This window comes from Vanessa tameamea, chromosome 14 (genome assembly GCF_037043105.1).
Source record: "Vanessa tameamea isolate UH-Manoa-2023 chromosome 14, ilVanTame1 primary haplotype, whole genome shotgun sequence".
Classification (NCBI taxonomy): domain Eukaryota; kingdom Metazoa; phylum Arthropoda; class Insecta; order Lepidoptera; family Nymphalidae; genus Vanessa; species Vanessa tameamea.
The window spans coordinates 11,673,810-11,695,841 of NC_087322.1; the positions used below are offsets into that span (position 1 = coordinate 11,673,810).

The following is a 22,032-nucleotide window of genomic DNA, read 5'->3' on the forward strand; positions in this document are numbered from 1 at the left end:
GCGGAAGTGTGCCAAAGATCCCGTACTGTACAGTTGCAGTTTATATTCTGCAGCGGTTTATGATTACTTGAATAATTTACTATTTATATAGAAAAAAAACACTATATACATATATTAGCCAGTACCTACAAAATAGTATGAAATATTTGAAGTTTTTATATTTTAATTGATTTATTTGTAGAAGAGAGGGAAATTAATGAGCAAATAGGCCATCTTATCATAGTATATTTGGTCACATTTGCATATGTATACTATAGTATGTAGCAGTGTAAGAAATATGTCATATATTATATTATAAAAACTTTTTACCTGTAATTACGCTGACATTCTTATTTAAACTAGAGCATAGCAATCTAATTATAGCAATATGCTATATAGTTAAAAACCATTCAACTTTTCAAATTCTGTTTAATTGATTTCAATAAAATGTAAATTTATGTGATTATTTTTAGTCTATCGCTACTTGGAAATTGAAATGTGAAATAAATGTCAAAGTCACACATGGCATGTTGCGACTTGCGACGCATGTTGTTTACGAATTTATAACCTTAATACCAGTTGCTCATTTAAAATTATATTGATTATTGTAATCTGTAACAATTCAATTTATTATGATAATATTCAAAATATACTTCTTTTAATGTTCTATCACGATGGTAAAGCGCGTAAGTAGAAATATTAATCATAAACAAGAATAAAATTCATTTCGAAATTCGAATTTGTTACTTTGATATTAAAATATAATTTATTCGTAGGCTATTAAGAATTCGGGTTTGAGTGGAGGAGAATCAAACATAATTAATGAAAATGGCAAAAGGCTTAACGATTTGGATAATAAAGAAGGAATAAAACGTATAAAAACGAAAAGCTTATATCGTCAACCAACTGCTAACGAATTGAATAGGCTCCAGGAAACTGAGAATTTGTTTAACTCGAACTTATTTAGACTTCAAATTGAAGAGATACTGCAAGAAGTTAAGATAAAAGATAAAACTGTAAACAGAATTAAAGAATGGTTCTCAGACTTTAAAACACACTTATTATCCATACCTGAAGACGAAACTGAATATGATTTAAGTGAAAAATCGTTTGCTAAGCAACTAAACGTTAAACTACCAATCAGTAAAGAGCACAACAAAACAAAAGTTATGTTTAAATTTTACAAATTTACTGATGTCGAAATAGTTGGTTCATATCCCCTGGGATGTTCAATTAATTCAAAATTAATAGTTGATTTACAAATTGCGGTACCAGCCGAGACTTATACTAAGAATGACTCAATAAATTATAAATACCATAAAAAGCGAGCTGCATATATAGCTTATATTGCTTCTTATTTGACGCAAACAGACATAATAGAGGAATTAAAATATTCATTTTTAAATGGATGTGAAACAAAACCATCCATTGATATTAAACCCAGTGGAAAACTTGGCAATCATTTAGCTATGCGTCTGAATCTTGTGTGTGATGCTGAAGCCTATAAATTACACAGATTTAGTCCAACTCGGAATAATTTAAGAGAATCATGGTTGTATTCCACTGAAAATCAGGAAAATGTTTCTGAAATTGGTCCACCAACCCCATATTATAACAGCAGTGTGATGTGTGATCTTACTGCATCATATAACCAAGATTTCCTAAAAGAAATATTGATGAACAGTGAAAATTTGAAGCAGGCTGTAGTTTTGCTTAAGATATGGATCAAGCAGCATGATTTACAAGTATCTGGTTATGTGATCAGCATGTTGATTGCATACCTTGTACAGTCAAAGAGAATTAACAATATAATGAGCAGTTATCAAATTGTACGGAATGTTTGGATAGCATTGAGTAAGTTTATATTAATTATTTTACAATCCGAGCTATGTTCTTGTTACTGTTAGTCCCATAGTTTGTATGTACAATTACTCTACTACGCAGCATATTAACTGTACATCCATGTGATTTATTATTGATCTTTATATAAATATTTCCCCTGTATAGTTTACCCAACAAATAATTAACTTCTAAATCATTAACCAATTTTAACTATAAATTTTGCACAGGTTGGTAGATCATATTGATAGATTAGTTAAATAATGCTGTATCTTCTTGTCAAATCTATTAAAAGATAAAGAAAAGAATCAGTGTTTAATTAAACACTTGCTAAATAACTTTAATCAGTTAAACTATAAATTTATAAATGAAAAAGCACTAAAAAACTAACTATGTAATTATGTTTTATCACCTTTTCCACTGACAATAGTGATATTCTTTTACATATAATTGCATATATCTGTTTACTAACAAAAGGACATTCCATGCTAAATTATCGGTGTGTATAGCACAAGTCAAACTCGTGCTGACAAGATGACTTTGTAAGTATGAAATGACTAATTTAAGAATAAAGATATCAAAAATAAAAATAAATGATTATATTTGTTAATGCACAACAATAAATTATTGTGTGTGTTTGTGTAAATTTTTCGTGATAATTAAAGGTCTTGGGCAACAGATAATAACTAAACATATTTTAAAATTGAAAACAAAAAGTATTACATTAACTGGTCTAAGATATAAAAAAATGGAGTAGAATAAATTATATTGCCAGGTAAAATAAATATAGAACATTGTAAATATTTGCTACACTTTTTTTAACTTTCTATTTAAAGAAGAAACATTTCATAATTCAGTGCAATCATTTTTTTTTATTAACCATCTGTGTTTATTTTAATGTGCCTATATTATATCTTGGAATTTAATAAAGAGAATGTCCTATAAAAGCTTATCTTTTTACTTACAGAATCATCGGAATGGGATTCAAAAGGCATATCTTTGAATAAAGACCAGAAAACACCATCAATAGAAGAGTTTCACCAGCATTTTCCCATCGTATTTGTTGATAAAACTGGCTATTACAATATATGCTGGCAGATGTGTAAGGGCACTTACTGTGCTTTGAAGAGAGAATCTGCACTCGCAATAGAAATATTGGACAATGGAAAAATAAATGGCTTCATTCCATTGTTTATGACACCTGCCACAGATTTGTTGCAGTTCGATAATATACTGAGGTGAGATAATATATACTTACACTAGCTACCTTTCCCAACTTCAATGAGTATTTTAACCTAACGGGTTCAAACAAAACCATCCACACGAATACATACAAAAAAAAATCATAGAAATGGGTCCAACTGCTTCACAGGAGTCCAGTTTATACACAATATTTAAATATATAAAGATATACATAACCATCCATAACTCACCAGTGTACTGGGTCCCTTTTGAAGTGAAAATCACATGATGGATACTAAACATTTAGCTAATTCAAATTTAAACAGTGGTTTTTAAAAAGTGAAAACTATTTAATTTACATATTATGTTTCAATTTCTTCTCAATTTGAGTGTTTTTTATGTTTGTTGCCTCATAACCTTTCTGCTGTCATGTATGGTTGTGAAAATTATATTTTGCCTTTGGTCCTTTTCCAATTAGAAAAAATGGACTGTTTAAGATCTTAAATCTGATTATAAATTAATCTTATTTATTTTCTAAGAGTAATATTTGAAGGCAAATTGTTTTTGTTTAAATTTCATATTATTTTATAAAACAAAGTGCAATGAATACTATAAAATGCTTTTATTTCAGATTTGATAGTTTCCCTGAAGTGAAGGAAAATGTGTTAAGTAGAGTTCCGAAACAAACAAGAATGAACTATGGTCTTGATCATTTGTCACTGGTAACGGACACCCTGTATAACTTAATATCTAAGGGTCTTAGTAACAGAGTTGATTTGATACAGGAAATTGTTGAAGCAAATTTCTCTTGGCCAGTCAAAACTACATTGGAGAAAGCGAAAAAGGAAGGGTGAGGTTAAATTACACAGGAAAATTAGTTAAATGACAAAACTAAACAAAATTACTCTTGTGTTTTTTTTTTAATTCAGATATAAAGAAAATTTGATGTTCGGTTTTATATTGAATGAAAATTCAATGAACATCGTCGACAGAGGACCACCGGCTAACAGGCCTGAAGCGGAAGAGTTCAGGTAATTATTAAACGAATTGATAACCTGTTATAATTTCAGTGGTCGTAGACTTAAAAGTTATGTGTATACACCGAAGTAATATCGGGAATCAAATGGCGAACGGTGTGGGGTAACCAGGGAATTGTTTTTACAGTTCACAACTATAATTTTATTAGATCTGCTTACATAATATTAAAGAAAGGATTCAGGAAAGTGACAACTTCAATCAGCGCCATCTATCGCGGTCGGGTTGTAACATACGCAATTATACAATAACTTCTTATATTGACCATATAAAAAACTTGATTCTATAATAACTCCACCGTTACACATACGGTGAATATTATACAGTAAGTGATTGGTACACAGTGTGCGTTCGTCTGAAACAATCACGAAATTATTGGTTAAATAGTAAAACAGTTTTGTAAAATAATATTATAATTATCTATTAATGGTCAAAATCAGCTTACTCTTTGATTCTGCTTTACGTAAAACGAAATAGAAGTACTCGTTTTTAAATTTGTAATTTCTGTCACTGGAGTTTTATTTCATTTTAACTCTAAAGGAAAAAAAGCCCTTGTAATATTATTTCGTTCCGTGTCTTCGTCTGTCTGCCCGTCTGTTCGTCGAGAACGTTTTTCTCAGAAACACGTAGATGTATAAATTTGAGATAATATCAAATACTGAGGTCTGCGGTCCTTTAGACCTGTGAAAAATTAAAAACTAAGTCAAAAGATGTGGTGGGTTATGTCGCATTTCCCAAACATTCGCAAAAGGAGTCAAGACCTATACCCTGGAATCAAGAAATTTAGTAAGAAGTAATATCTTGTAGCACAAGTATCGGAAAACATCCAAAACCGTAAATTTGTTGTTACATCTGTGTCTGTTTCTCTATCTGTTTGGTGGTACGGTATGCATAGTGCGCGAGTCCGATTCGCACTTGGCTGTTTTTTAAGTGTAGTAACACCTCAAGACGAATCATGTTAATAGAATCTGATGCTTAGGGAATTCTGGGGCGATAAGTCGGAACTGCGTCGGTTTCAAGACGGGTCCATCACGGAGGCGTGCGTGTGGCAAGAAGGACCCGTCCTGCCGCAGATCCTGCAATATCTACTGCTACAGAAGTATGGTGAGGTTCTCAACATTTCTACTTACAACATTATATACTACTGTAGAGCAGACGCGAGAAAACCTCAGAAAGCACTTAAAATTTTTAGTCTGACGACGCTGAAGTAACCTTATATATAAACTTAAAATAATTGAAAAATGCTATATTTTCTTCTTACACGTCACGTCTTCCTGACAATTATTTCTATGCGATACATATTTATATCAGACAGACAGACGTATCACGCACAGATGCCATTTGATTGTCAACGGTCGCCACCACATTGGCAAGTAGCATGGACCTGGGCAGTGTCGTCACTCGTCGTGAGTTGTTGCGTATACTGTGGCCGTCACCACTCGTCACCACTCCGCTGACCGAGGGCCTCACTAGTGAGTAACGGCGTGCGTGTGGGCAGGCGTCCCGGCGGCGCGGCTGCGGCACGTGGGCGGCGAGCTGGCGGCGCTGGACGCCGAGGGCGAGCCGGGCCCGCGCACGCGCGCCGTGCTGGCCGCCTTCGACGGGCTGCGCGCCCAGCTGCGCGAGCTCGGCCAGCTGCCGCTCGACGTCACCGCCGTGCACGGTGAGCCACGACCGATCGCGAGCATTACATTATATAAGTAAAAAGGGTGCAGCGATCATAGTCTCGAACGTTTATATTCGTTATGGTTGACGAATATTGGTATCGAATATTATCATACGAATGAGGTTGTCGGGGTGTCCGCAGGCATATCCCCGGTGTTCAGCTACTGCGAGCCGTTCCCGGCGGCCGCGGGGCGGGGCTTGCGGCGCGGTGACGTCACTCTGCTGGCGGACGGCGGCGCCTACACGCCCGTCAACAGGGCCGTGCTGGAGCTGAGTGAGTGTTGTTAATTGTCTTTATTAATATGTCTAGGCTGTCAAAGCACTTTTGAATCGTCATTTGACAACTATTTAAAGTAAAGCTACCACTAAGTACACTAATGACTGTTATAATATAATAGTATTATCCTGTGTCGTATGTGATTTGCATATTCATTCTTCACACTGAAATATATAATGTGCATGGGTAGAACCGACACAGATTACGTTATAAAGTTATTAAAAATATAGTAATTACTATATTTATTACAACATTACTAAAATAATCTTATTTCAGCTTACAGCGGAAAGTGGCCGGGTGACTTGGAAGCGTTCCGCTGCCTTAAAGCGGCCTTCCACTTGCAAATAGCAGAGCGTCTAAAAAAGCAGTACTCTCTCCCGACCCAAGCCTACGACTCGCACGTCGACGTGCTCAAAAACGGTCTAGTCTTCCGTCTTCAGATCGCTCACCCCAAGGAGATAACACTCCTACGGAGACAAGTGGAGGGGGGCGTGGTGAAGTTCAAGGAGAGCGCAGAGAGTGTGGAGCTGGAGCGCGAGACCGTGGCGCTGCCCAGACTGCGGGGGGCTCTGCACGGGTAAGTATATCGGCACTCATAGCGAAGCCGAAGAGTTGGCTCGAACGCGCTCAACAAGGTATCAAACCAATCGTTTAAAAAAAATACTCGTAGCGCTTTAATCGAGGGAGGATTACAACTAACTGAACTCGAAGTACGCTAATTGAAGAAAAACATTTAAGAATAAAAAATAATTCGAACGTAAGATAGTCGAGACGTAAAAATGATCTCGAAATGATCTCGAAATGATCTCGAAATGATCACGTCCAAAAGAGAAATAGTGCAGATCTGAGCGATAACCGGTCCGTCCCGTCGCAGGCTGCAGCGGCGCCACCCCGGCTTCGGCGCCACGGCGCGCCTGCTGCGGCGCTGGCTGGCGAGCCACCTGCTGGCGCCGCACTTCGCGCCCGAGCTGTGCGCGCTGCTGGCGGCGGCCGCGACGCAGCGCGCGGGCGGCGCGCGCGCCGGCGCCGAGCGCGCCGCCCTGCTGCGCGCGCTGCGCCTGCTGGCCGACACCGACTGGCCGCGGGACGTGCTGCTGCTCGACCTCGGCGACGGCCTCGCCGGTGAGTGCCGCCGCCGCCCTCGTCGCACCCGCCGCACCCGCCGCCCGCGCCCCGACGCTGACGGGTCCTCCGATTGTTTCAGAGGAGGAGATGGCGGACATCGAGCGGCGCCTTCGGGCGCAGTCGCCGCGGCCGAGCATGTGCGTGTGGGCGGCGGGCGCGGACGCGGGCGCGGGCCCCCCGGGCGCCGTGCTGCGCCGCGCGCGGGGCCTGGCGCGCGCCGCGCTGCAGCACGTGCGGGCCGGCGGGGACGTGCTGGTGGGTACCGCCGTCCCCCTCGCGTGGCGGGGCCCGCCCTCCGGTCCTAACGGTTCGCTCGGCGCAGGAGGTGTTCGTGCCGTCGCTGCGCGGCTACGACGCGCTGGTGCGGCTGCGGGCGCGGGGGTGGCGGCGCGGGGGAGCGGGCGCGGCCGAGGCGGCGGACGGCGAGGGCTTCATTCCGGTCGTTGAGTTCGATCCCGTGCAGAAATATTTGGACGAGTTGAGAGTGAGTTATTTTTATTTTGACTTCGAATTCGATATCTTAATCGATATCTTGGATATAATAATTTCCGCAGCTGGATTGAGTATCGAGTTCCTGTCCACTGAACTTGAACTGCGATCCACGTTATTTTTCCTCACCCAAGCATCCCAATTATCAAGTTATATATGTATAACTTAAATATAATATAATATAATAAATTTTCTGAACTTTTCAAAACCGATCTGGTCTCGGCCTCATCTCGATCTACAAGATCTACTGTTTGTGTCCCCTTTAGAATTTAGTAAGTGTCGTACACTGCTGCGTTTGATTCTTCGAGTCGCTCTTTAAGTAGCACATCGATTTCTAGGTGGAAGAACAGCTGAATCTTTTCGCATTTTCATAGTACTTTGGTTGCTTTTATGACATGGAAGGACTTCGAACGACAACAACAATAACTTGTGGTTTGTGGCACTGTGGCTTTTTTAGGATTGACAGGTTCAAACATTTCCATATCCGCTTATAAGTGCCGGCGATTGGAGGTATTCGCTTTGTAGAAAGGTTAGTAGGGTAGTAGTTAAAATAGATTATGATTCAAAATAAAACTTCTTGGTGGTAGAACTTTGTGCAAGCCCGTTGGGTTAGGTTAGATATTCTACACAATACTTAGTATCAGTGTATCGTTGTATTCCGGTTCGATGGGTGAGTGAGCCAATGTCCCGATGTTGGTAGCATATTGCCGATGTAAGATTGGTCAAAATTATTTAATTATTATATTTTGTAATATTTATAATTTATATTCCAGTCAGCATATGATGACTTCGCAGTGTTCTTCTACGATGAGTATGGAGGGGACGTCATCGCGGTCCTGTGGAAGCCAGATATTGACGAACCTAGAGAATTTCAGGTAACGATTGATAATTCATACTATTATTGTATACACACGAGGGTGCGTTTTTAAGTTCGCGTAATGAAAGGATTAGGATCTTAACTTGTTCAGTGACCCATAATTAGTATAAATATGATGTTTCATTGTTATAAGACAATTATTCTTTGAGTTATCGTCAACTAAGCAACATAATTGGGAATGAAAAGAGAAACATGGGAAGTATTGAATATCGTGCCGTAATAAAGTTCCTTACCAAACAAGGAAAACCAGTTAAGACTCTTGCCCAGAAAAACCATTGTGTACAAATGGCAAAAAGTTGAGAAAATTGTACTCGACGATGCTCGAGTAAAAAAGGACTTGGTTGTAGGGCTTAGTGCAAGCCTGTCTGGGTAGGTACCACCCACTCATCAGATATTCTACCGCCAAATAACAGTACTCTGTATTGTTGTGTTCCGGTTAGAAGGGTGAGTGAGCCAGTGTAATCACAGGCACAAGGGATATATCATCTTAGTTCCCAAGGTTGGTGGCGCATAGGTGATGTAAATATTGTTAGAATCTGTATGTCGAACCAATGTATATAAATGATTTCAGACATTAAACGCGAACGCGTTAATGCCCGTGACAATAAACGGAGAGACGAAGTACAAAGTGAACATCGAGGCCATTCTTGAAGACTTCCGGATCCTCGGCGAAGGTCTCGTGATCGAAGTGAGCCAACCAACCGAGTGACGACGCCTTCTACATTATTTTATTCAAATAGGTTTGGCAGACTGGCAAATGGGCCACCTGATGGTAAGTGGCAACCACTGTCCATAGACATCACCACTGTAAATTGTAAGTATTGCTTACATTGCTAATGCGCCACCTTGGGAACTAAGATGTTACGTCTCTGGTTAAATGGGCGATACCTACAGACGGGCTTGCGCAAAGCCATACCACCTACATTCATAAAAAAGTACAGAAACTTGTTGTTAAAAGGTTTACCTGTTAGAATAAAAAAATAAAAATTGTAAATAATTGTTTTTTTTCTATAACGTTTATCTATATTCCTTAACGCAAGCGCACATGTCTTCTACCAGGTGGAGTAGAATGAAATGTATCCGTCACTGGTTGGCGGGTATATAAGTATCGAGAGAATCGAAAGAATAGAAAGGAAGAAAAGTTCTATAACTAAAACTACGATTTCAAAGGTGTGCTGTGGCGTGGCGTGTGGTATTCACACATGAACACTATAAAACAAATATAAATCATTCGTTTATTGTTATTATCAACATTAAGTTACAAATACAAAATATAATATATGTGACAAGTGTTCATTCATAATGTATCGCATTGAAACTTGTGGACAATATTGAGGAGAGTGCCGACAAGGACCAGGAGACAAGCGGCGGCGGGAGCGCCGGCGGCGCCGGGGTCGCCGGCGGCGCCCGGCTCGGCGGCGGCGGCGGTGCGCACGAAGAAGGGCAGCTCGGCCAGGCCGGCGCTGTAGTTGCGGATCCACGTCGGGCCCTGGATTATATTCGAAGTATTCCCTCGGTCGAGCCAATTGCCCGCTGGGAGATAGATGTCTCTCGAAGTCGCACCTTCTACGATTACAGGTGCCACTAGGATGTTCTCGCCTAGGAGATACTCTGAAAATAAGACATAATTGTTTAGTTGTTGGGTGTTAAATCGCGCTTAATCAGAGGAAACATTTTGGATGAAAATCTTCCACATGTGTGCCATATACAGGGTGACTTAAAGATGGGTGCGAAGCTTTAAAGAGAAGCTAGTATAGGCAATTCAAAACTTTAGGCCAAGGTTGTCATAGACAAAGTCTGCCTATTTTTTTTCTAGCAAGATTTGAAGTTTTTTTTTAAAAAGACCCAAAAATTTGCACTTTTTTTTAAAATAGCTAGCTTAATATAAAAAAGTAGTCAAAGTTTGATTTTATTTTACTAAATTAATGTTCAACCAATCTTCGGAAAGCAATTATCAAGCATGTACGTCATAAGAAAAAAATATATACTCATTTTAAGTGCGTGAAATATATCAAACAAAATTCTATTGAGTTGATTTCACATTAATTAATAAAAAAAGGAGATAATATTTTTTGGTTCAATACTTTTTAAAAATATGCTTGAGTATCCCTCTTTCTTTTGAGGTATTATTTACGTAGATATCTTGTACATTCGCAAAGTTATGGCCCGATAACTGACTTGTGGTAGATCTAATTAGGCATGCAAAAATGTAATAAGCTCGAACGTGAAACATGAAATTCATGTTGGAATCACTAATTTTAGTTAATTTTTGTCAGTTTTTTGCTAGTACATTTTTTCTGAGTCACAAACATTATTGTGTAGTGTTCTGACGACTTCTTAAATAATAATACTACACACAAAAAACACATTTAAAAAATGCAACGGCCGCCGAACGCGTGGCCCCCAGGTAGTGGCATTCAGGATTTACCGAGAATGGTTCGCTATTTCATTACAGGTAGCTGGAGATGGATTACAGCAAAATAGACTCAATTATTAAGGCGACAAAGTCGTGTTTCTTTTTCCAAGCGGCACAACCCATGTTGGGCAGCATTCCGGGTGCCGAAACTTCATTTCGAAAAAGCTACATTTTAGTCGAGTTACTACCGCTTACGTGAGTTGACGTTGTGCCTCGATCTTGGTTGTTTCTCGTATTCGTACAGATTATTTTTGTTTCACCTTGTCCAGTCGTAGCCTTAGCACAAGCTCTGCGCTCCTGCAAGTGTTGATTTGAACAAAAGCTACTTTAAGAGAGACTGTAGTGCGGCATTTTCAAGAATAATGGTAAGTGGGACACCATACACGAATCAAGAATATGCTGATATCGTCTTCATGTATGGCAGAGCAGACGGTAATGGAAATTTGGCCCGAAGGATGTACCAGGAGCGGTATCCAAATCGCAGGGTACCAAATGTCCGTGTGTTTTACAACACGTATCGGCGCCTCGCTGAAGATGGATTACATGCAGGGGTTAACCCAGGTAGTCATGCCCCAGACGTAGAAGAAGCCATTTTAGAAGCTTTCCAATCGGACCCCAGTACAAGCACAAGAGTAGTAGCGAGAAACCTTAATTTGTCGCAATTTAAGGTGTGGCACACAATGCACCAGAACGACAAATACCCATTCCATGGGACAGGCGTGCAAGGTCTAGAGGAGCATGATCCCCAAAGAAGAATCTCATTCTGCCGGTTCCTGTTAAACAGAGATATTGAGGATCAATGGTTTTTGAAATCCATTTTGTGGACCGACGAGAGCAAGTTTTCAAGAGAGAGAGTTACGAACTTCCGTTTTTACTAGTGATAGTGCCTCATACTAGTGGTAGTGCCACACTGCATACCTTTGGGTTGCAGCCGAATGGGCCGGCACGCCCGGGGAAGTACCACTCTCTCACTCAAAATCGGCGTAAAGTGGTAGCTATGCTACCGCGTTTCGTCCGGTATGTGAGTCCCGGAGGCTCGATCCCCCTCCCCCCCCAAAACATAATAGTTGTGCAGAATTTGGTTTCATTACCCCAGGAGGGTACCATCAGCGACTGCGGTGGAGAATCCCTCTCTGGACATCCATGCTCAGGACGTACACCACCTGAGCAGGGATGCCCAGGCTGCCCTCCGAATTCTGGGGGGGGCAATTTTGCGCTCGCCACTGTTCGGGGCAAGCGGTGCAGGCATCATAAGGCAACCCCTACCACCCACACTGTGGACTTCTGCAACATAAGGGGACTCAACTCCAACTTGAACGCCGTTCACTTTCACCTTGAGACGGCGAAGCTGGCCTTGCTCTTTCTTACCGAGACCCAGATATCCTCTCCTGCCGATACGACATTTCTTTCTTACCCCGGGTACAAATTGGAACATTCCTTTGTACCACGAGCTGGGGTGTGCGTTTACGTCAGAGATGATATCTGCTCTCGACGCCTCGGCAGCCTTGAAGGGCAGGACCTATCGATTATCTGGCTCCGTGTAGACTGCGATGACCATCCGCGAATCTACGCGTGCCTTTATAGGTCCCATAGCGGTAATGCCGAAACCGACCGACTGGTTGAGCACGTCCAAGTGGCTACAGATTCCGTGCTGCAGCAGATCCCATCCGCAGAGATCGTAATTCTTGGCGATTTTAATGCCCACCTTGCCGAATGGCTTGGATCACGCACTACCGATCATGCGGGTAGATCTGTTCTCGACTTCGCTTTAGCATAGGATTTGACACAACTGGTCACTGGTTCCCATCCAGATGGCTACCAGGTTATCGTCGATCCCCCTCTGGGCTCGTCGGACCACTGTCTCGTCCGGAGTACAGTGCCGGTGGCGCGGTACTCACGACCTCGTTTCGTGGGCTGCCGCCGAGTGTGGCACTACAAGTCAGCAGATTGGGATGGAATGCGGTCCTTCTTTGCATCCTACCCATGGGGGCAGGTTTGTTTCTCGCCGGATGATCCGAGCGTTGTTGCTGACTTTGTCGCCGATGTGGTACTTCAGGGTATGGAACTGTTCATTCCGTATTCTGCGGTCCCCATCGGTGGCAAGTCCCAGCCCTGGTTTGGTCGTTTCTGCAAAACGGCTTCACGCCGAAAATGGGAACGCTACCAAGACTAGGCTAACGCATCGGCGTCTCGTGATGTAAATACCAGCGCATTCAGAAAGGAATATAACTCTGCCTCTAGGTCCTTCAAAAACGTGATTGCTAGGGCGAAGGCGTAGTACATTGGCCGAATTGGCGAGAGACTGGTACGCCTCCCTTCAGGAACACGTGCGTTCTGGTCTCTCGCTAAGGCTGTCTTAGGGAATTTCTGTCAGCCCTCTTTTCCATCTTTGCACAGAGACGGTGAGTCATTGGCCCATACCGCGAAGGAGAAAGCTGATCTTTTAGGCTCTCTCTTCGCGGCGAACTCGACTCTAGATGACCGAGGAAAGTCACCACCAACAATCCCGCGGTGTGATACCACGATGCCGGAGGTTACATTCCGGCAAAGTGCAGTTCGTAAAACACTTCTTTCCTTGGATACTCATAAGTCGAGTGGACCCGACGGCATCCCTCCAATCGTGCTACGGACTTGTGCTCCCGAGTTGGCACCGGTCTTAACGCGTCTTTTCCGGCAATCCTATGCATTCGGCGTCGTCCCGAACTCCTGGAAGACTGCTTTGGTGCATCCGATCCCTAAAAAGGGCAATCGCTCAGACCCGTCCAATTATAGGCCTATAGCCATCACCTCCATGTTCTCCAAGATCATGGAGTCCATTATTAACTGCCAGCTCCTGCGGTACCTAGAGGAGTACCAGCTGATTAGCGACCGCCAGTACGTTTTCTGTCGGGGTCGCTCAGCCGGTGATCTTCTAGTTTACCTGACTCATAAATGGGCGGAAGCAGTTGAGAGCAAGGGGGAGCCATTAGCAGCCAGTCTGGACATAGCGAAGGCTTTCGATCGCGTGTGGCATAAAGCGCTTCTTTCGAAGCTTCCTTCCTATGGGCTTCCCGGGAAATTATGCAATTGGTTTACCAGTTTTTTGGCAGATCGGAGCATCAAAGTCGTTGTCGACGGTGCATGCTCCGACTTAAAATTCGTCAATACTGGTTTTCCACAAGGCTGCGTTCTGTCACCCACTCTGTTTCTTCTGCATATCAATGACTTGTTGCAAATCAGTAACATTCACTGCTATGCAGACGATAGCACCGTAGACACCTCATACACCGGCCGTGCTAATATTTCTCGGGAAAACGTCGAAGAAAACCGGAACAAACTTGTGTCTGAAATCGAGTCTTCGTTAAATAAAGTCTCGAACTGGGCCGGCTAAACCTAGTCCATTTCAACCCCAAAAAGACGCCAATTTGCGCGTTAACTGCTAAAAAACACCATTTGTCGTATCTCCACTATTTGAGAACATTCCATTAGCCGCCACAGCTAGTATAGGAATACTTGGCGTCGATATTTCAAGCCTCGTTCAGTTCCGCGGTCAATTGGAAGGCAAAGCCAAATTGGCATCAAAAAAGCTCGGTGTGGTCAGCAAGGCAAGACAGTATTTCACGTCGGCCCATCGTCTAAGACTCTACAAGGCACCAATTCGGCCACACATGGAGTACTGCTCTCACCTCTGGGCGGGTGCTCCCCAGTACCAGTTTCTTCCATTCGACCGTATCCAACGTAGAGCGGCTCGAATTATCGACGATCAAGCCCTTTCCGATCTGCTTGATCTTTTGGCCGAACCGATACGACTTGGGAACCTTCAAGAAAAGAGCGTACTCTTTCCTGAAAGGCCGGCAACGCACCTGCAAGCCCCCCGGTGTTGCAGATGTCCATGGGCGGTGGTAGTCACTTTCCATCAGGTGAGCCTCGTGCCCGTTTGCCACCTCTAAAAAAAAAAATTCCACAATCTCCACAAATGGGCCGATAAGGATTCCAATCCCCATTGGAAAAAGCAGATGTCTTTCCAACGAAAGTTTTCGGTTAATGTGTGGGCTGGGGAAATAGGGAGAACGTTAGTTGGGCCCCATTTCTTACCGGACAACTTAAACGGCCAAAATTTTCTGGAATTTCTCCAATATGATTTGTCGGTCCTATTAGAAGAGTCCGAAGCGCCCATTCTAGAGAGCGAGAGGGAAATTATATTCCAACAAGACGGATGCCCAGCCCACTGGACATCATATGTAAGGGAGTACCTTGATGATTCCTTCCCACAAAGCTGGATCGGCAGAGGCGGACCTATCCCTTGGCCCGCTAGGTCACCAGACTTAACGCCAATTGACTTCTTTGTGTGGGGTCGGGCGAAAGAACTCGTCTACACAACAGAAATCCAAACGAAAGAAGAGTTAATCGAAAGGATTACTGCGGCTTTCGACACCATGAAGCTGGAGATGCTATTAAAAGTTACAACTACGCAGATCAGGAAACGTATTCGTGCCTGTATCCGCAACCATGGCGGGCATTTTGAACATAACAAATTTATTATTTAATTGTGAATGTTGTTTTACTTACATACAATTCCTCTCCCTCATATCAGTTACTAAGTCATAACTTTGCTAATGTGTAAGATACCTTCATAAATAATACCTCAAAATAAATAGGGATAATCAAGCATATTTTTAGAAAGTATTAAACCAAAAAATATTATCTCCTTTTTTTATTAATAAATGTGAAATCAACTCAATAGAATTTTGTTTGATAGATTTCACGCACTTAAAATGACTGTATTTTATTTTCTTATGACGTACATGCTTGATAATTGCTTTCCGAAGATTGGTTGAACATTAATTTAGTAAAATAAAATCAAACTTTGACTACTTTTTTATTAAGCTAGCTATTTTAAAAAAAGTGCAGATTTTTGGGTCTTTTTTAAAAAAAACTTCAAATCTTGCTAGAAAAAAAATAGGCAGACTTTGTCTATGACAACCTTGGCCTAAATAGTTTCGAATTGCCTATACTAGCTTCTCCTTAAAACTTTGCACCCATCTTTAAGTCATCCTGTATAACTCTGGAGGAACTTATGAAATACACTCCAAAGACCAAACCTTCTCTCGAGAAGAACTAGATATTAGTAAAAGCTTCGTCCGTCAGTTCCGCAATGTCTGCATGCAGATGGTCTTGTGTACTAATATTAAGTTGGTATGCGCAGTTGATTTGACAGGTGACATCAATTCATTGTTTATATTTTCTAATATATGTCCTAGATAAAATCCGGCAGATGATCTGCCCGTGCATAATCATTGTCAAGTTGAACGCTAACTAGCGGCAAATGATAACGCGTAGGATATACAAACTTCGAAAAAATACATATACGTCCCGATTTCCATGGTGATCGGTCAAATGGCGTCGAGTGCTTATTGTATCTAACAAAAATAACGACGTACATTTTCATATATAATATTATGTCCGTGTCGCAGTAAAAAAAGGAGGGTCCCTATGATCGTGCGAGAGATGTTCTACTTCATCTTCGTGATTAAAGCTACAGAAGCTCACCGTCCCACACGGCGAGCGCGGTGCTGTCGTCGGGCGCGACCCACCAGACGGGCGCGTTGACGGGCGCGCCGTCGCTCACGGCGCGCTGCAACGCCTTTATGATTTCGGGCGCGTATTGCGTGTGGAGGTCGACGAACTTCTTGCTTATTGCGATGGTCTTGTAATCAAATACTATTTTATTTACGTGTATATGGACAAAACTGCCACCTACCTACTGGTAGAAAAATATACACTTTTTGACAATTTTCACAATTTAGTTTAGTGACATTAAACTCCACGGCATAAACGGTCGGAAGATTTATACGACTGATGATGATACTGCTCTTTTAGTACATTTTGGTTACCTAAGTGTTATGTTCTCATATCAAAAGTATTACTTTTAGCTAAGACATTGCATACGGACTTACTCAAACTCAAATTCATTTGTTGAATGATTTACGATTTTGTGGTACAGAGACCCAAATACGATTCGGTAATGTTTTTATGTCACATATGTTTGGTGGACTGGCAAATGGGCCACCAGATGGTATGTGGTCACCACTGCCATAGACATTGGTACTGTAAGAAATATTAATCGTTCCTTATATTATCAATGCGTCATTAACATTATATCTCTGTACCTGTAGTTACACTGGCTCACTCTAATGGAAGACAATTTTCGTTCCTCAGATGTCTGTGGTTGTAATTTGCCATTTAAATCGAAAATACCGGAGAGAATCAGTAATTACAAGAATATGGGACGTGCCATTTTAAGACTATATCTTTTGGTCATTGGCGTATTGATGTGCTAAGGAGTTGTTTATATTTCTTGCAGGATTAGTGTGTGTGATGCTTGCTCGTCTACCTACTAAAATAAATATTTATGAGATGAGCAGTCTTACTTCGTTGTCGTAGTCCCAAGGCACGTAAGAGAATTGCATGCTCGGCATGAAGGTGTTCGCTTGTAACCACCTGATGAATAGCTCACGAGATGGCGCACCAGAATAACCGTTACCGCCTATCATATCCGGCAAGACGAGGGTGTATCCGTTCATGTTCATTTGAAGCAAGGTCGTGATGAGAGTTGGCAGTCCGTTATCAAACGTCCAGAACGAGTCCTTATCGATCATGCGTACGAAGATTGGAAGGTCTTGGGTTCTAAAAAATATTGTTATCTTAAGACGATGATATTAAGCGTACAGGATGCCTGACTGATGCAAATTATCGCAGATTACGGTTAATGAAATAAATTATTATTAAAAAAGTAGTATATTTACCCGTATCCTGATCTCACTTCAACTAAACTTCCAAATGAAGCGACAGCCCTAACATAATCAGCGGTTATGGTTTCTGGTTGTAAATCTATATCTCCTTGTAGAACCGGAACCTATTAGAGTAAAAAATATACATTATTACGAAGAAAGAAAAAGGAATTAATTTGGCATCACATTGTATTGATGGACTTATCCTCGCGATGTTCTCTTTCGGCACGAAGCACTAAATCAATTATCAAGACAAAGTAAATAAAATTTTATGATGATGATCACATCTACATATTCGCCATAATGTATAATTTAGTTTCCGGTTGGTCCTTTAATTATATGACCTGTGATGCTTAAGGAGGTAAGTATATATATAATAAAAAATGTAAACAAATAAGACATGTAAAAAATACCATCCAAAAACTCGAGTACTTTAATTAAAATCGTTAATTTTTTGGTTACGAAATAGATTGGTTACTAAAGGACCCGTGGGAAAATAACTAGAAACTAATATACCCCAGGTGACCAACTGGTTTCTCCACCGTCGAACTTATAACTGTCGATTCCATGTTGTCTTTGTAGCTGAACCAGTCTGCTAACGTACCACTCGCGTACAGCCGGTTTTGTGAAGTCGATGTACGCGGCTGTGGTACCGTTATCATTCCACCAGCTCGTCTCCACCGAATTAGCTTCAGACGACACCAAGTAACTGTGTCAGTGCAATATCATTTTCACTACTTTATCAGAATTAAAATATATTTTATTTACATTAAAATCTGCCACAATCCCTTTAGAAGTTTGCTCTTACTATTTTATACATATATGCATAGACTATACAGGTAAAATGGTTTTAAGTTTTTTTTCATAACGATTGAAATATTTTTGATAATTTTTTATACTAATTTGTTGTGTTACATGAAAATCTTACCCCAATTGTTTCGCTTCGGTGTACCAAGGCTCGCACCCCTTATTTATAAATGGATGAGCCCAAACTGTTACATTAAATCCTTTGGATTTCAAACTGTTCACCGTAGCCGACATGCTAGGGAATCTGTTAACATCTATAGTTAAAGAACCGTAGCATATTTCCCAAAGGTCATCGATTTCTAACTGACAGTTGGGGAAACCACGTTTAACAATCTCATCAGCGAATTGGAGAACGACTTCATGGTTGACATCTCGCTTATAACGAGCCCATGTAGACCAGATCGGATAGGTGACCATTCTTTCGTTAGGATATCCACTTGGTTTTTTTAATATTTTATAAACGGCATATTCATGGGCCTGTCGGGCGTTTTTGAATATTCCTATGGTGTAAATCAAATAGTTTTGCGTTCTTTTAGATGAGTATGGTGGTTTGACTTGTGCAATGAAACATGTTCCATTTTGGACAGCGTTATTTTGGTCGACGAATAGCGGAACCTTTTTATCAAAGAAATAAAATAAGCCTTCTGAGCTTAACCAGTAGGGTTCCGCTATACCACAGTTATCAGCTTCTTTGGTAACGTAGGAGTATTCGTTAAACTTGAGCTTCTCGATGGGCCAGTATTGTTGCTTCTGCTGTGGCCCTCCATACCAGTTACTAGAACCTAAACCAGCAGCGAGATATAACTTAAAAATTGAAGATTTTTTTTTCGGTAAACTTATTTTTATCATATCGGTGACTATCCTAGCGTGCGTCCTTAATGATGAGAGATTTCGCCGCGTACGTAGCAACTATTAAAAATACTCGAAATGCTTAAACCTACTTGTACGAGCGAATTAACGCACACGAATTAGCATTACTCATTCAGGACTCACACTTCAAATATTTCGATACTAGAGACTTTAAATACGTATTTTGATTTAAGTTGTAAATAGCCTACAAATAAAGGTTTATCAAAAGGGGTAATAATATGGCTCAGAGGATATATTAAATAACGTTTGGAATATTTTTGGCGTCAATTAAAGACATATTTATTTACCCAAATCGATGCAATCCACTAGCCGTGTAGAAGTCGGCGCCTGCCAGGTTACGGTTAAGACGACACCCTCCCTGGGAGTGCTGACTTTTTCGTTGGTGATTGATAGGGTGATATTATTCGAGAAGGAGATTTCGAATTGTGAAGCTACAAGGGTACGACGAGTTTCGTTACGTCGTCCCATAGAGGTGGATAGGACTCTCTGGACACCATCTGTTAAGGAACCAATGTTTAGTACGTCTATAAAATTATTGTGGCGTCCATTAATTAGTATGGCAATGTTAAATAGTATACACTAAACCAATCACCAGAGGAGTAAAGAAAAATAAACTTTAGATTTGAATATGAGCGATAATATTGGTGTTTTTAAATTTTAAAATTATTATTTTTTTAATTTGGGTCGGCGAATTAAAGTTGTTTCAATGTTTCCTACTTTTTTTTTTATTTGAGTAGAGCAAAAGTGGTGGAATGTGCTCCGAACCGTGTAAAAAGCTAACCCTAGATGGTGTTTGCAGCTATTGATATGAAAAGCATGTATGTTCTTTTATAAAAGATTCCTGATTTGAATAAAATAATGATTCATATATTATTATGTGTACTATGCATCGAATATTATCCTTATTATCTTTAATTACTTACTTTTAACAGCAATTAGTCTGATTTCGCCATTAGAGTCATCGTCCACTGTGACTGTTAGTGCGGTAGTGCTGTAAATGGTGTGTGTAGCAGCGCGGACGTTCGCAAACGCACACAGAGCTAGCGCTGTGAACACTGAAAAAAAGTTTTTATATCAACCGACTTAATAAGTCAATAATACAATTTATACCTACGCCTTAACAATATAACTTCATATTTTATGTAATAGAATAAAAATATATAAAATTCTGATATTATTAAGTATTGTGAAGGTGTAACTGAAAATCTATCTGAAAGATGATAGAAAAATACTTCGTAATTTAACACAACATATTATTGTAATTTCGAAGCTTCCGAAATTAAGGTTTTCTTGTTTAGCGGTGAAATATCTAATGAGTACTCGCTTATGTACCTACCTAAATAGGCTTGGACAATATAAAATTACGTCAACAACAGAGACACTTAATTTTTTTAAATACTTTTAAAATATATATTTAATTACTAGTGCTAGTATGTCCGACGCCAAACTCTGATCATGTTGGATTTGCCGTTCCACGGATAACGGAGTTAGGTAATAGGGAAAACACTTCTGTTTGCGCAAAGGCTTATACATTTTAATATTTCCTATATCGTATTTAGACTCACTGATAGTGAGTGAAGCAAGATTCATCATTTTAAGGATATCGTGACAGCCTTTGTTTAAGTAAATTTTATATTTTTTGATTAATCACCTAGTTATATCATCTACTTCGGTCAATACTTATTTTGCAATACTAAAAACAAATATATTAGTTTACCTACCTACTAAATAGCGAATACTAAATATAATACAGTGACAAATTACTATTTTAGAGATAAAAATATAAACGAATTAGTAGGTACATCGGTTTATTTTGCTCACCGTATAATCTGCGCATGATGGCGGCTCGTCCAGACACTACTGACCGCAACTCTTCAAAATCTTTGAATATGTGCAGTTTGTGTTATCTTTGCACTTAATTACTATGATAAGGTACTTTTCTCACTGACTGTTTATTAGTTTCTTCCGTAGATTCGCTTATTTAAGCAAGTCTTGTATACGTCTACGCCTACTATCGTTTTCATAGTTACTTTTCAAATATTTTTAGTAGAATCATTCGTTTTTAATAGGTAATATTTATTTTTGTAAGCAGTATTGTTAAATTTCAAGCCAAGATGGTAAGGGTGGCGATGGTGTTTTTCCCAACCCTTTTTTTTTTTTTTTTTTTTCTCGCTGGAAAAACGCGTTACGCGCTTCCCTCACGTGATGGAAGGTGGGGGGGTGTGTGGGACTCCCCGGAGCCCTGGACGCCGAGTGCGCCCAGGTACGCCGGGTTTACCCACTAAAAAACCAGCGGTACCCTCTCCGTCTTTCGGCGGGCGCCACGGGATCGCTTGCGCATGCTACCGTGACGCCCTGACGGTCGGCCCGCCTATGCGGGCCTCCAACACCTAGAGGGGGTTCTCGGGGTACTGAGACCCCCCCTAGTCCCTGCGACGCCTATTGAGGCGGGGGGAGAAGGTGCGCGTAGCGCTTCTTCCTCCTCCCCGGTCGTCTTCGGCGGAGCGGGTCTGCAGCGGCATCCTCTTCCCGCTCCCGCTCCGCGGCTTCCTTCTGCGACATCACGTTTTCGCAGAAGGAGCGCATCTCCGACCAACACGTCTCGCTACCGAGCATTTCGTTGACGATGCTCGGCAGCGAGAGGTCTCCGCCCATAGTCGCAGCAAGGGTGTGCCTCTGGGGCCCCCACGCAGCACACTCA

At 41.1% G+C, this 22,032-nt stretch overlaps 3 protein-coding genes across 3 annotated transcripts in view; 1 reads left to right on the forward strand and 2 right to left on the reverse strand.

Moving 5' to 3' along the window:
• Dpm3 (Dolichyl-phosphate mannosyltransferase subunit 3) overlaps positions 1-17,889 on the reverse strand; it is a 71,851-nt gene extending 53,962 nt beyond the window's left edge. The window contains exon 1 of the mRNA XM_026642398.2: positions 17,886-17,889. The gene's annotated coding sequence lies outside the window, so the exon portion shown is untranslated. The remainder of the gene's footprint in view (positions 1-17,885) is intronic.
• On the forward strand, positions 522-9,416 carry Mat89ba (Maternal transcript 89Ba). The gene is made up of 14 exons (XM_064217018.1): positions 522-665; positions 756-1,833; positions 2,786-3,056; positions 3,632-3,850; positions 3,930-4,031; positions 5,015-5,139; positions 5,534-5,698; positions 5,843-5,974; positions 6,254-6,554; positions 6,852-7,099; positions 7,182-7,357; positions 7,425-7,586; positions 8,365-8,466; positions 9,040-9,416. Exons 1-14 carry the CDS (start codon positions 654-656, stop codon positions 9,175-9,177), a joined length of 3,231 nt encoding a protein of 1,076 aa, XP_064073088.1. The 5' UTR covers positions 522-653; the 3' UTR covers positions 9,178-9,416.
• Positions 9,690-21,268, reverse strand: LOC113402217 (myogenesis-regulating glycosidase-like). The gene is made up of 9 exons (XM_026642406.2): positions 21,153-21,268; positions 20,255-20,386; positions 19,619-19,828; positions 18,583-19,243; positions 18,171-18,363; positions 17,670-17,779; positions 17,295-17,550; positions 16,414-16,570; positions 9,690-10,079 (listed from the first exon to the last, which is right to left on the reverse strand). Exons 1-9 carry the CDS (start codon positions 21,166-21,168, stop codon positions 9,766-9,768), a joined length of 2,049 nt encoding a protein of 682 aa, XP_026498191.2. The 5' UTR covers positions 21,169-21,268; the 3' UTR covers positions 9,690-9,765.
• Positions 21,269-22,032: the final 764 nt, after the last annotated feature.

What these genes read in the sequence shown, in the direction of transcription:
- Mat89ba (XM_064217018.1), top strand. An exon ending in TCTACTGCTACAGAAGTATG is followed by an intron (nt 5,140 to 5,533) that starts GTGAGGTTCTCA and finishes GCGTGTGGGCAG; the next exon opens with GCGTCCCGGCGGCGCGGCTG. An exon ending in ACGAACCTAGAGAATTTCAG is followed by an intron (nt 8,467 to 9,039) that starts GTAACGATTGAT and finishes AAATGATTTCAG; the next exon opens with ACATTAAACGCGAACGCGTT.
- LOC113402217 (XM_026642406.2), bottom strand. An exon ending in ACCGAAGCGAAACAATTGGG is followed by an intron (nt 18,364 to 18,582) that starts GTAAGATTTTCA and finishes GCACTGACACAG; the next exon opens with TTACTTGGTGTCGTCTGAAG. An exon ending in GAAGTGAGATCAGGATACGG is followed by an intron (nt 17,551 to 17,669) that starts GTAAATATACTA and finishes AATATTTTTTAG; the next exon opens with AACCCAAGACCTTCCAATCT.